The sequence below is a fragment of the Chiloscyllium plagiosum genome, chromosome 37 (genome assembly GCF_004010195.1).
Source record: "Chiloscyllium plagiosum isolate BGI_BamShark_2017 chromosome 37, ASM401019v2, whole genome shotgun sequence".
Taxonomy (NCBI): domain Eukaryota; kingdom Metazoa; phylum Chordata; class Chondrichthyes; order Orectolobiformes; family Hemiscylliidae; genus Chiloscyllium; species Chiloscyllium plagiosum.
The window spans coordinates 5,977,199-5,991,946 of NC_057746.1; the positions used below are offsets into that span (position 1 = coordinate 5,977,199).

General features: G+C 44.0%; 1 protein-coding gene and 1 pseudogene across 2 annotated transcripts; one reads left to right on the plus strand and one right to left on the minus strand.

Moving 5' to 3' along the window:
- Nucleotides 1-970: 970 nt before the first annotated feature.
- LOC122541633 (zinc finger protein 271-like) lies at nucleotides 971-6,365 on the minus strand. Of its 2 annotated transcripts, none has more exons than XM_043678555.1 (2): nucleotides 6,245-6,365; nucleotides 971-3,374 (listed from the first exon to the last, which is right to left on the minus strand). In XM_043678555.1, exon 2 carries the CDS (start codon nucleotides 2,909-2,911, stop codon nucleotides 2,147-2,149), a length of 765 nt encoding a protein of 254 aa, XP_043534490.1. In that variant the 5' UTR covers nucleotides 2,912-3,374; nucleotides 6,245-6,365; the 3' UTR covers nucleotides 971-2,146. The 2 variants fall into 2 exon arrangements, with proteins under 2 accessions (XP_043534490.1, XP_043534489.1); XM_043678554.1 differs by lacking the exon at nucleotides 6,245-6,365 and adding an exon at nucleotides 4,350-4,394.
- A 1,714-nt stretch (nucleotides 6,366-8,079) lies between these two features.
- LOC122541207 overlaps nucleotides 8,080-14,748 on the plus strand; it is a 48,606-nt pseudogene continuing 41,937 nt past the window's right edge.

Sequence of the window (14,748 nt, forward strand, 5' to 3'; positions counted from 1 at the left end):
AGCTTTGGGTCCACTATGTGACACCTTTGTCATCACGAAATGCAACAAATTAGAAGAAACCCACAAACACATAAGCAACATCCTTATTGGTATATAGTTCACCAAAGACGAAGAGAACAACAACAGACACCCCTTCCCAGACGTCACAGTAGAATGAAAAGCCAATGGAGAGCTGCAGACCAGTCTCTAAAGGAAAGCCACACACACTGACCAGATACTCAACTACAGGAGCAATCATCCCAACACCCATAAACGGAGCTGCATCAGGGCATTATTTAAATGAGCCACAACACACTGTAGCACCCAGAAACTATGAGAGGCCAAGGGAAAACATCTGTACAACGTATTCAGGAACAATGGGTATCCAATAAGCGCAGTCCGCAGATTCTAACACATCAGACCTAATCAAGAAGACACAACACGCCCAGAGACTCCAGCCACCCTGCCATACATTAAAGATGTCCTGGAGATGACAACCAGACTACTCCGGCCTCTAAGCATCATGGTAGCCCACAAACCTACCAGCACACTGAAACAGCTCCTGATGAACTTAAAGGACCTCGACCAACAACCAATAGAACGAATGTCATTTACAAAATGCAACAAACACTACACTGGACAGACAGGCAGGCAACTAGCCACTAGGATACATAACACCAACTAGCCACCAAAAAACATGACCAACTATCATTAGTATCAATACACACAGACGAAGAGGGACATCTGTTCGACTGGGACAATGAATCCAACCTGGGACAGGCTAAACAAAGACACACGCGGGAATTCCTAGAAGCCTGGTATTCAAACCGGAACTCCATTAACAAATATATCAATTTGGACCACATTTACCAACCTCTCAGAAAAAGAACCGTAAATGATTTCACCCACCACAACAGACTAAGACACATAAATAGCAAGCAGGATAGAACACCAGCGCTTCATCGGAGGCTCACTGATCATGTTACCTAGCATGGTGATGAAACGTCAGAGAACAAATCTACCAGCTCGGCAAGCAAACCTACCACCTGACTGAGTATCCAATTGTCTTGGTCAGAGTAAGTGTCAGTAAGTGACTTGTACCTGATGCTGCACTGAAAGGATGCTGAATATATACAGAAGTTTCTGTACATTTAGATATCTTTTTGTGACCTGGTCAAATGATAAATTCATATTCTTGAAACAATTAAACAGATGGTGGGAGAGGTTTGAAACAGACACTGTTGAAATAGACAGTACTTTGGAACAACGACTCCTTTCTGAGAGCAGTGGACGGTAAACAGCAGAGTCAACTCTCAGTGCAGTGGAACCAGGTCATCTGGCTCCATGTCTGTGTGGACACAGTGTTTGATGAGAGAGGAGGAAGAGGTGGTGAAACAATCTTGGCACACATCACACTGGAAGGGTTTGGTGTATCTTGTGGGTTCACTGATATTCTGGAAGTCTGACCACTGTGTCTTGGGTTTATTCTAGAACTTTGTAAATGCATTGATGAACCAGCGACACACTGATTTGTCAGTACAGCATTCTTGAATGGCTTCTGAATGGCCTCAGCACAAAGATCACACTGACACGGTTCCTCCCTGTGCAAATCCTGGATGTTTCTAGAGGTTTGAAAGCTTCAGAAAAGCTTTTCTGTAAATCCCTCTCTGGAACGGTGTTTGAGTTCTCTGAAAGCGTGGGTGGTTTTACGAGTTTGTAAAGTCTTTGTCATGCACCTTTTTTTTATTCATGGATGGCTAGGTTAGTTACATTCCCCATCTTTAATTGCCCAGAGGGCAGTTTTAAGAGTCAACCACACTGTTGTGGGTCTAGAGTCACACAGAGGCCAGACCAGGTCAGAATTCTTTCCCTAAAGGGCCTCAGTGAACCAGATGGGTTTTTCTGACAATTGACTGGTTTCAGAGTTACCATTTAGATTCTTAATTCCAGATTTGTTTTTGAAATCAAATACCACATTTCCCATGACAGTCTTCGAATCCAAGTCCCCAGGCATTACCTTGGTCTCTGGATTAATAATCTCGTGATAATACCATTAGGCCATTGCCTTCCCAAATGCACCTTGCACTCTGTTATCTTTTCTTCATTGTGGATACCTCAGTGTTTCATGATGTCAGAAAGTTTGGTGTCACAGCTAACACTTTGATAGTTATCTCCTGTGAATGCGCCGATGATACAGAAGGCCTGATAACTGTGCAAATCCCTTATCGCACACCTCACACTTGAATGGCTTCTCCCCGGTGTGAGTGCGTTGGTGCTGCAGCAGTGTTGATGGCTGTGTGAACGCTTGGTTACACACATGGCATTTGAAGGGTTTCTCCCCGGTGTGTATCCTCTGGTGCCTCAGGAGATCAGAGGACCGGGTGAAAGTCTTCTCACAGGCCTCACAACGGAATGGCTTCTTCCCTGTGTGAATGCGTTGGTGCGTGCGGAGGTTTGGTAACTGTGAGAATGATTTGTGGCACACCTCACATGTGAATGGCTTTTCTCCAGTGTGGACACGCTGGTGATTCACCAAGGTCAATAGTCGTGCAAACCTCTTGTGACACACCTCACATTTGAAGGGCTTATCCCCTGTGTGGGTGTGCTGGTGATTCAGGAGAGTCGAGGAGCTAGTGAAGGCTTTGTCACACACCTCACACTTGAACAACTTCTCCCCAGTGTGCATGCGTTGGTGCCTTCGAAAGTGGGACGAGTGCGAGAAGGATTTGTCACAAACCTCACAGGTAAATGGTTTCTCCCCTGTGTGAAGACGCCGATGATACATGAGACCAGACGACTGGGCAAAGGCCCTGCCACACACCTCACACCTGAAAGGCCTCTCCCCAGTGTGGATCCGTTGGTGTTTCACAAGTGTTGACGAGTGTGCAAAGGCTTGATCACAAACCTCACACTTAAATGGTTTCTCTTCCATGAAGCTGTCCTTGTGTTACTTTCGTTCATCAACATTTGTTCATCACTGTGTGTTTGAGGGTCCTACAAGCCTGTGGAGGCCTCCTTACATTGGAACAGCCTCTCTCCTGTACGAATGAGTCAGTGGTTCATGAGTGACAATGAATGATTGAAGCTCTCCCCACAGCTTGAGCTACTCACACTTCTTCCCAGCCTCACCCTGACCAATCATCCCCAGCCGAACCTTCAGAAAGGCTGGTTCTGATAGAAGGCTCCACACCACTGACCAGTTTCCGATCTGATATGTCAAAGCTCCTGACCTGACCGATTTCCAGACGATGCTTTCACTGCCCAACTATTGAGAAATGCTGCGAAGGGACTGAATGTCTTCCCACAGTTGTGCAGTTCTTCCTTGGATGATGGTCAGGATCTATCTGCGGTGTCTATCCACTCTGTATTCTCTGATGCAGTGTGGTGCAATCCTTCTGTAAAACAGGAAAAGGAAACATGATTTCCTTCAACTCCCTGTCCTCCTTTGATGAAGAGGCTGACTCCTCAGTGAGACACATAGCAAGTGCCATCTGCTATTCCCTTTTGTGGGGAAATCAGATAAAATGTCCTTTCCTTTTCCCACACTTGACTATCATACACCCCGTGTTTTCAGCATGGACACGATTAGTAATCAGGAGCAGACAATGTGGCTACTTTCTCTCCTCCACCCAGACCTCACCCCACAAATGAGGCACCATGAGGGCAGTAGAAAAAAACAAGTCAAGCAGAGTATAAAACGGGCTAGTAAATCACAATGAGCTTGTGTTGTGCTGTCAAAGGACAGTTTTAGCCTGAAAATGTGTTTCAAATAAAATGCACTTGGTAGAAATGTTAATTCATTAGAAATTTCAAAATTTGTTCCCTTGTATTTCAAAATTATTTGAAAAAAACCCTGAGCAGGAGGAGCAGAAGCTGAAGAAAGTGTTATTTCAATGTAGCTAATTTCTATATACCATCACTCAATGAGGTATCTGTCCCTCAGTCCAGCCCCTCCAAGCAGGCAACTCTCCCTCAGAGGAACTGTATAAATTACAGTTCCAGGATAATGGGCAGCTCCGAACACACACAAACAAAACTCAGCAATAGAAAATCAGTAAGAATCCTAAGACACTCTGCACCTCTTACCAGATAATTACACCTCAACTTCTCACATTCAGGAATGAGCCATCAACAAACCTCAGCCTGGAAATCAGAGAGAAATGCTTCCAATAAACACACTCAATATCCAACACACAGCTCCAGTCACACAGTTCTGCACAAAGCGCCGAGTAAACAGCTCTCAGCTGGATCTTCTCACACAGCATAAGGGACATTTCCACCCCTGACTGCCCACAGGATAGTCAGACTGCCTGAAGATTGGTGTGGATATTATGGGATACAATTTGTATAAAAGCTGCTCCTTCACTCACCATCTCCTCACTTGGTTTTCAGTCCCTATAGGAAGTGAACCAGCTCTGGAAGAGGAAGAGGAGACAATGGGCAGAGTGGGTGGGCTCTCTGATTGACGTCTCTCACAGTCAATCCAAATATTTCTGGAGCAACATGAGTTTCGTGAAATTTGGGGAACTGACCGGGAAATGGAGGTGACTTTGAGCAGCAGATCAGGTGGGGATTTAAACTTGTTATTGTCCCATCTGAATAAAACCTCACTTATTGCAGTTGCTATCTCGGTTACCCGGTAAATGTTTTCTAGTGCGACTGGCATTTTTCATCCATGAAGGCTCTCAAACTGACAGCGTCAGTGTTGGATGTGTAGCCTTGGATGTTTTTAGATTGGAAAAGAAACACCCACAGTAACCAAGGCGGTAGTTAGAGGATTGGTCGGTGGGATTAGCACGTGCACAGGAGAGCAGAACACAAGAGGGAGGGAAGATTGACTGAGTGCTTAGAGGATGTATCCAAGATTTTCAGACTGCCTGAAAGATTCAGGGAGTGTGAATGATTCACTCTGTGAGACTCTGCCTGAGTTGAGACCTGACACTTGTGTCCTGTCGTGGGGTCACCTTCTGTGGAGATTCATCTCTCCTCACCTTCAATTTCTGAGCCTCAACATTCACCTCATCCAATTCCTCTCCAGGAAAGTCCCAGTCCATTTCCTTCTCCCAGGATGTTCCAGTCCTTTCTCCTCACCTGAGATGTTCCTGTTCATTCCCACTGTGGGGATGTGACAGACCATTCCTCTCTTCCAGGACAGTTCCAGTCCATTTCCTCTCCAGGGATGTTCTAGTCCATTCCCCTCTCCCAAGATGCCCTGGTCTACCTACCTCTGGTGATTCCCGCTTTATTCACCCCTCCTAGTTTCTCTCCTAAGCTGTCCCAGGCTTAACCTTGTTTGAGAGTAATATTGTTCAGCATGGAGTACACTACAATGACTGTGGCCATTCTCTCTCTTGCGCACTCTCTCTCTCTCTCTCTCTCTGTGGGGAATACTGCGATCCACCCCAGGTCTTGCCAGTACCTGAAACAGTTCTTCAATAACCCTCTAATTTCTGTCTGTCAGCCAACTCAGATAGACATGAACATCAACAAATTACACTTCCTCAGTGTGAGGATACACAAAATGGTGACATCAGCCACAGAAAGAATGGATGGACCTTGTACCTAGTCAGTTGACAATCAACTCACTGACCTTCCCTGATTATGGGTGTGATGTCCAGCTTCCTGACAGTAAGAGCATTGTGTATGATCCACCAGTGACAACACCAAATTTAAAGGGAATTATCTGACGGGAGAGAATGGTGGACAGTATTGGTGAGCGTACATAAACATGGGTCACTCACACACTTGAATGAAGAATGACCTCTGTCATTAAGAGACATCTGTAATATTGATGTTACTGTCATATCTGGGTGCAGTACCCTGGACAAATAGGGGAAAATAGTCCTTCCAACTCAGTGCTTCTAGCGGTGGGTCAGCCCACTGCAGCTCCGTCTCACTGAGGAACATAAGGGATTAATAGGCAGTGGACAGTTGTTCTGGAATAAGCCAGTGAGGTTTAGGATAGCTGTGTTTTTGTTTCATATGGGACCATCTGTCAGTATCTTGTCTGCAGGAGGATCCTTTCTCCTGGAGTTGACCCACTTTTTTTCTATCACCGACCCCATTTTCACAGCTTCAGGAACCCAGGCGCACAGGCAAGATTGACACCTGCAACTCAAACCAGTTACCACTTTAAATCAAGTTTATAGGGGGAAAAGCATTCTGTACCCACCAATGAAATGGGACTTCTCCCCTTAGAAACTAACTCTGAATACAACAGAAATAAAAGAAAATATTAGAAACTAAGCTATGACTTAGTTCTCACCTTTGATCTAATTCAGAAAATTGCAGATTTAATTCTCACTGCAGTGACCTGAGCTCTGACACTGACACATTGCTGTTTCTGAGAACTAGGACAAAGTGAGGACTGCAGATGCTGGAGACCAGAGTTGAAAAATGTGGTGCTGGAAAAACACAGCAGGCCAGGCAGCATCCGAGGAGCAGGAGAATCGACGTTTCGGGCATAAGCCCTTCTTCAGGAATGAGGAGGGAGGAGGAGAGCTTCTTCAAGTTGGCATCCTTGCAAGAGGATTCACAGTAGTTTAAGATCAACTAGGAGAAAGTGAGGACTGCAGATGCTGGAGATGGGAGAAGAGCTTCTTCAAGGTAGGCATCCGTGCAAGAGGATTCGCAGTAGGTTAAGATCAACTAGGAGAAAGTGAGAAAGTGTTTGTGAGAACATATGTTTTATGAAATCAAAGATTTGCAACATGCTTAAAAAACCACTTATGTAGTTATAAAGTTTTTTTGCTGCAATGACAATGAATATGTTAATGCAAGTCTCATTTTCTTCGGAGATGGTTGCTGCATGATAAATGAGAATAATAAAACTGTTGATGGAGAAAGTATCCTAGCCACAGTGACATTAACCAATAGATTGTGTGCAGGACTCTTACTGTAGATCCTGAGCATTTCAATAAATGAGAACACACCAAGCTGATAAACCAGGTTGATTGGTTGAACTAAACAGCGAATCTATTGTGAGTTATAAATCTGAGCAGAAAATTGACAAAACATTCTGACATAAAAAAGGAACAAGCGTAGTCCACTCGGCCCTTCGACCCTGCACTACTATTCAATAAGATCATAACTGATGGGATTTTAACTTCAACTCTACATTATTGCATATTCCTGATCATCTTTCATTGTCTTAGTCATTAAGGGCTACTCTGTGTCCTTGGTAAGTATGTACCGGTCAGGCAGGGAGGAGAGTTAAAAGCAGCATAACTACCAGACACAGACTAAGTGTACTCAAAAAGGTAACAGTGTAACACTAGGTTGAACAACTCAATTAGTTTGTTGCTTGGAGACAAAAACAAATTCAAATTTGGCCAATCAGTTTAAATTATACCCGAAACATATCAAACTCCAATCACGTTTGAATTGAGTATATTGACAATCTTGAGGGCCAATGGCACAATCTGATGTTCTGGATATAAGACCAGGGAAAATTGTACAGTTGAGAGGAGAACTGCCATGACCTAGCATGTAAACAGACTGCCTAAAAACATAGCTCTCTTACAAAGGCACATTTTCGATCAGTAATTTGTAAAGCAGAAATTCCCGAGAAGGAGAAGAGACACGAAGATCCGAAGACAAGAGCCTACGACTGCCTGATTTTGAGATAAGAAGTGTTGTTTTGTAAATCTTAATTGGGAGTTTTATCAGACTAATATTATAGAAGGGAAGGTGACAGGTTAGAGTAGGGAATAGTAAATAGTTGTTAGTTAATTTTCTCTGTTATACTTTAAGAAATAAGTTGGTTAATTTTTACTTTAAATAGTTCTTGGCCACTTGAGCTTTTACAGATTACTGCACGAGATAAATCGTTTCTGTGTTGCTGGTTTTAAATTTAACAGGAGGTTTACCCTGAGTTGTTTAATCAAGTGAGTGAACAAGTTTAATCAGCTGAGTGAAGAAAGCCTACCAACAAGGGAGGGGCTTTGTTCAAAACATTCAAACAAATAAGGACACTGTAAAAACTCTAAGGAGCTTTGCCAGTGGCTGGATTTGTACAAAATGGCCATCCTCAGCCATTTTCCCACAGACTATACCTCCAGTCTGATACTGTTTATGCTCCTTCTTCTGTTGGTTTTCAATATGCGATGGAAAACCAAAGTTCCCAGCAATTTCCCTCCTGGACCGACTCCATTTTTCTTGCTTGGAAACTTGCACCAACTGGACCTGAAGGGGTTAGACTGGGTCCTGATCAAGGTAAGTGGATTTCTTAATTGAATTCTGAATGGTTTTAGGGTTTATAGGAGAAAGCCTTGGAAGGAGGGACCCAGAGAAAAAGTATGTGCATCTAAATCTTTAACACTGTGACTGTGAAACTGACTGACTGTGTGACAGATCCTGTAATGTTGTGATCCTTTGACCCTGTGAGACTGCGATTCTGTAACACTATGGCTCTGTGACATTGTGATTGTGACTTTGTCTTCCCTCTGATCATGTCATTCTGTGACACAATGATTTTGTGTCTTCTGCATCATGACTCTTTCTCTTGACACTTTCAGGTTTTGGGTGGAAGTTGTTTCTGTGACTGTGTTGAAGTGGCTGTAAAAGCCAGGAGTATTATGCAGCCAAGCAAGTTTACAGGGTCAGAATGCACTGTTGCAAATGAGCACCTGAGCCAAGGTCCTGCTCAGCAGCTGCACGGTAACACTTGTTGGCGAGATGCTGCATGGGAGATATCCTCCAACTTCAGGTGGCTCTAAAAGTGACAATATTCCAAAGTCTGGGGGTGTGGGGTGATATGTGAGATTGTCGATGATATGAAGATTAGCCCAGTGGTTGACAGTGAGAAGAAAGGTGTTAGGTTACAGGAATAGTTTGCGCGTGTAATGAACTTCCTGAGAAAGTGGATGTTGTGGGTATAATTCCAATTTTAAAAGATATTTGGACAGATATGAATAGGAAAGGTTTCGAGGAATGCTGGCCAGGAGCAGTTAGGTGGGACTAGTTTAGTTTCGGATTTGGTTTGGCATGGATTGGTTGGACCAAAGGATTTATCTCCATGCTTTATCACTCTAAAGATATAGGTAGGTTGGTCAGATGGGCAGACCAGTGGCAGATGGAGCTTAACCCTGAAAAATGTGAGTTGATGCATTTTGGAAGAAGGAACAAGACAAGGGAGTCCTCAATGACTGGCAGGATACTGCAAAGCTCAGAAGAACAGAGGGATCTTGGGATGCTTAACCATAGATCTCTGAAGGAGGCAGGACATGTTAATGGAGTCATGAAGAAGGCATTTGGGACACTTGTGTTTATCAGTCAAGGCATAACTTAGAGGAGCAGACAGGTCATGCTGGAGCTGTACAGGACTTTGGTCAGACTGCAGTGGAGTACAATGTGTAGTTATGGCCAACACATTATCGGAAGGATGTGTTGCCTGTGATAGAGCAATTTCACTATGAAGAGGCTGAATTAGCTTGGATTGTTTTCTTTGGAGCAGAAAAAGTTGGGGGAGAGGGTAACTTGATGGACATGTTGAGATTATGATGTGGGTTGACAGAGTGAGAGGAAGCAGCTGTACCCTTTGGTTGAAAGGTCTGTGAAAAGGGATAATGATGTTAAAGTGACAGGCAGTATGGTTAGAGGAGTGCTGAGGAAAAGCTTTTCACTCAGAGGGTGGTGAGGGTCTCGAATACCTTACCTGAGAGGGTAGTTGAAACGAGAAACTTCACAACCTTCAGAAAGTACTTAGCCGAACTTTGAAGTGTCATAACATTCAAGGCTATAGGCCTAATCCTGGAAAGTGTCACTTCTGAAGGGAATAGTGTACTTTTGCTGGTAAAAATATGATGGGCCGAAGAGCCTGTTTTGTACCGTATAATTCAATGATTCTTTCATTTTTGCCTGTGAATCTTTTCAGGCCACTTGTGGAGTCACTGAGCTTGCAACCCATCACAGCACTGGGGTTTTCAGATGCAATGTTCTGACAAGTTGAGCAATTTATTGAGTTATAACATACTGTGGCACCAGCTGAAACAGGGTTTACTTGCAGTGGTAGGCTTTCTGAGGGGTCAGGATCTCATTGACCTCACACATTTCACCATCCCTCAACAGCCTTGCAGATTCACCAGTGGGAAGGATTTTCCCTCTAAGAATCTCTAACTAGTGTGTGAGCGAATTCTGCAGGGACCTGAGGAGCGGTTTGTGTTCATACACCTTGAGGAACTACCAGCTGCCAGATCTGTTCAATGGTGCTGATGGCTTCCTTATTGAAACAAACAAGATCATTTGCAGTCTTGACAGGGTAAATACAGAGAGGTTGTTTCGCTTTGTGGGAAAGTCTAGGAGCAGAGATTATAATCTCAGAATAAGGGGCCGGCTATTTAAGACAGAGATGAGGAGAATTTTTACTGTCAGAAGGGAGTAAATCTGTGGAATTCTTTACCGCAGAGGGCTGTCTAGGCTAGGTCATTAAGTATAATCAAGGCTGAGAGAGACAGCCTTTTAATCAGTAATGAAATCAAGGACTATGGCAAAAGAAGCAGGAAAGTGGAGTTGAGGATTATCAGACCAGCCATGATCTCATTGAAGGGAGAAGCAGACTCAATGGACTGAATGGCCTATTTCTGCTCCTATGTCTTACAGTCTTTTTTGGAAGGATGGCTGCTGCGGGTCAAAGACCATCCAACCCTTTGTAAAATTGGCTGCCAACCCCTGTCAGTTGCTGAGAATGGATGCAGAGCAGAGGTACAATGGCAGCCATTGCACACTGAGCCTGATCGTCAAACAGGTGGAATATTTCCGAATGACAACCTTCAAAATCTTTCTAAATGTTTATATTCCACAATTTAAATGATGAACACATTCTTCCATCGCGAACTTTGAACATCACAAATGAAATTGGGGGTCGCCCACTCGACCAGAGTGGCCAAGACATAGTGCCCCTATGAGCCTTCCAACATCTCACTCCGTCTGCAGTCAATCTTGGCATTCACCGGCCCTTCCCTCATTCTCACCCAAGCTAATGTTAAAAATCGCACAACACCAGGTTATAGTCCAACAGGTTTACATGTAAGTACTAGCTTTTGGAGCACTGCTTCATCATCAGCTACCTACTGAAGGAGCAACACTCCAAAACCTAGTATTTCCAAATAAACCTGTTGGACTATAACCTGGTGTTGTGTGATTTTTAACTTTGTCCACCCCAGTCCAACACTGGCACCTCCATACCAAGCTAATGTTGGCAGCAGATCAAACATTTCTTCCATTGCCGGGTAAGGGTGACAACCTCAGCCGTGTGACCGCCTCTCCACCCCCCCTCCGCCCCACCCAGTCTAGCTGCTCTCTTGGACTTGTCTTGCAATAAAGTGTTCTTTAAAAATTCCCTCAAGCGATGGCCAGCATTTATTGTCAATCCCTAGTTGCCCTTGAACTGAATGGCTTGGCTAGGCCTCTTCAGAGGACAGTTGATAGTCAACCACATTGCTTTATTTCTACAGTGACAAGTAGGCTGCACCAGGTAAGGACAGCAGATTTCTTTCCCTGAGGACATTAGTGAACCAGATGGGTTTTTCCAACAATCATCAATGCTTTCATGGTCATCTGTAGATTCTTAATTTCAGATTTTATTCTTTACTGACTTCAAATGAGATTCAATGGGCTTAGAATCCTGGACCTCAGAACATTTTCTGAGTTTCTGGATTAATAATCTAATAGGCCATTACCTCCCCCTTTACCTGGTGTTGCTTGATTGTGTGCAATGTCAGTGACACTCATCCAGCCACAGCTGTGGACAGTGAGATTTCCACATTGTGCCAGGTATTGAGCATACACTGGCACGCCACATAAAATGGCTTCTAAACCCCCTTGTTCTCTCCTGCCAATGCCCTCTCTGACATTGCATCCCATCACCCCCCCAACCCCCCCCCCCCCCCCCCCCCCCCCCCACAAGTCCTCTGTCTCAGCATCACTGAGCAAGCAGCCCATCTGAGTTGGGGACCCACTCAGTTCCTGAGCTGGATTCAGGATTTGTGGCTTAACTTCCACCAGTGGCTAGCCAGCCTCTTCCAGTTCACCATCCCAATCACTGTCACAACTCACAATGCTCAACCTCAGGTTTTGAAATGAAATTGGGAACTGTGAGTGCTGCAGATCTGAAATAAGAATGGAAATTGCTGGAGAAACTCAGCAGGTCTGGCAGCTTAGAGTCATACAGTACTACAGCATGGGGTTAGGCACTTTGGCCCAAACTGATCCATGCCGACCAAAATATCCATCCAGACTAACTCCATTTCCCTGCACTTGGCCCATATCCTTGTAAACCTTTCCTATCCCCATGTGTTTGTCCAACTGCCTTTTAAATGTTGTTAATGTACCTGCCTCAACCACTTCTGCTGGCAGCTCATTCTATATGTGTACCAGCCTTTGTGTAAAAAGGTTGCCCCTCAGGTTCCCTTTTCCTCTTTCCCCTCTAACCTTAAACTGATGCCCTCTAATCCTCAATTCCCCAACCCTGAGAAGAAGACTGAGTGCATTCACCCTATCCATGCCCCTCATGATCTTATACACTCCTAATGATTCCCCCTCACTCTCCTATGTTCTAGAGAAAAAAGTCCTAGCTTGTCCAACCTTTCCTGATAACTCAGGATGTTGAGTCCTGGCAACATCCTTGTAAATTTCTTCTGCACTCTTTCCAGTTTAATAACATCCTTCCTATAGCAAGGCAACCAAAACTGAACACAGTACACCAAGAGCGGCCTCACCAATGTCCTGTCCAACTGCAACAGAACTTCCCATCTTCTATGTTCAATGCTCTGACTGGTGAAGGCCAGAAGGCTAGCCTTCTTCACTGACCTGTCTACCTGTGACTCCACTTTCAGAGAACCATGAAGCTGAATTCCAAGGTACCTCTGTTCCACTAAACTCCTTAAGGCCCTACCATTCACCATGAAATTCCTACCTTGATTTGATTTTCCAAAATGCAAGCCCTCATCACACTTGTCAAACTTAAAAGTCATTTGCTATTTCTCAGCCCACCTCCTCATCTAATCAAGGTCTTGCTGCAATATATGATAATCTTCATTACTGTCCACAATAACGCCTATTTTAGTGTCATCTGCAAACTTACTAATCATGCCTTGTGCATTCTCATCCAAATCATTGATATGGGTAACAAACAGTAATGGAGAAAGTGAGGACTGCAGATGCTGGAGATCAGAGTTGAAAATGTGTTGCTGGAAAAGCGCAGCAGGTCAGGCAGCATCCAAGGGCTCATGCCCGAAACGTCAAGAAGGGTTCATGCCCGAAACGTCGATTCTCCTGCTCCTTGGATGCTGCCTGACCTGCTGTGCTTTTCCAGCAACACATTTTCAGCAACAAACAGTAATGGGCTCACCACCGACCCTGAGGCACTGCACTGGTCACAAGCCTCCAGTCCGATAAGGATCCTTCCACTATTATCTCTACCATCAAGCCAATTTTGTATCCAATTTGGCAGCTTCCCCTGGATTCCATGCGATGTAATTTTCTAGAGTAGCCTACCATGTGGAACCTTATCAAAGGCCTTATTGAAATCCATATAGACTACACCTATTGCCCTATCAACCTTCCTGGCCACTTCATCAAAGAATGCTAACAAATTTGTGAGGCATGATCTCCCATGCACAGTCACGTTGACTACTCCGAATCAAATTCTGTCTTTCCAAATGCTTGTATATCTTATCTCTCAGGATCTTCTCAATTAACTTGACCACAGATGTTAAGCTTACTGGTTATAGTTCCCATGTTTGGGCTCCAAGGTTCTCAGATCTGTGGGAACAAATCGGAGTTAATGTTTCAAGTCCGGTAACTTTTCATCAGAACTGTTAGCAGTGAGAAAAACTGGTATTTATGCTGAAGATTATGCTGTGTTTGGAGAGGGGGGAATGGGCAGGATGAGTGGAAAGGTTGAGATGGAACCCAGAGAGATAAAGATATGAAAAATTTAGGTAAACAGTGAGGTTATGGGTAGCAGGCCAGAACAGATGAAAATCTGGACAAGAGATAAGAGGAGCTAAGAGTAGGAGAGAATGGGTGCGGTGTCCTGTATCTAACCTATATAATGTGATGGTGGGTTGAGAAGGACATGGGATTGTGCTCAATCAACCAATGTCATTACGGGACTGGATGGGTGGGTAAAAAAAAAACAAGGAAGGATGGAATAAGGATCTAAAGTTATTGATTTCAATTTTGAGTCCTAGAGGCTGAAGGAAAATGCAATGATATTCTTCCAGCTTCCACCATGGCTCTCTGGAGCACGGCAGCAAACCCGAGATAGAGATGTTGACCTAGGAATATGTTGTAGTGGCAAGAAACTGGAACCTTGGGTCATTTTGTAGACAGAACATTGTTGTGTTGCAAAGTGGTCGCCTAGTCTACATTTTATTATGAGGGTTGCTTTCTGTACAGTTCACCCATTATCTCTGACTCTTAGCTCTTATTATCAGGTATTCAGATTTGCTTCTGTCCTGGCTCACTATCGATAATCTCCTTGTTTACCTACCCCTTTCGTTCTCTCTCTCTCTCTCTTTCTTTCTCTTTCTCTGTCTCTCTCTCTGTCTGTCTCTCTTGCCAGATTTACTGAGTTTCACCTGCGATTTCTGTTTCTGTTCCAGTGTTTTAGAAGCTGGTTGAAAATTTAATAATTGCTTAATTGAAGTCACCTCTGTCAAGTATTTTTTCCTAAAATTGTATTTATACTTGTCAAGACTACACTGTCTTGAGTAATAAGCAATTCATGTTGTCTCAGATGATTGGTTGGGTTCCCTTTGTAAAGGA

Coding starts and splice junctions, on each gene's coding strand:
- LOC122541633 (XM_043678555.1), bottom strand. CDS start 2,911: ATGGAAGAGAAACCATTTAAGTGTGAGGTTTGTGATCAAGCCTTTGCA.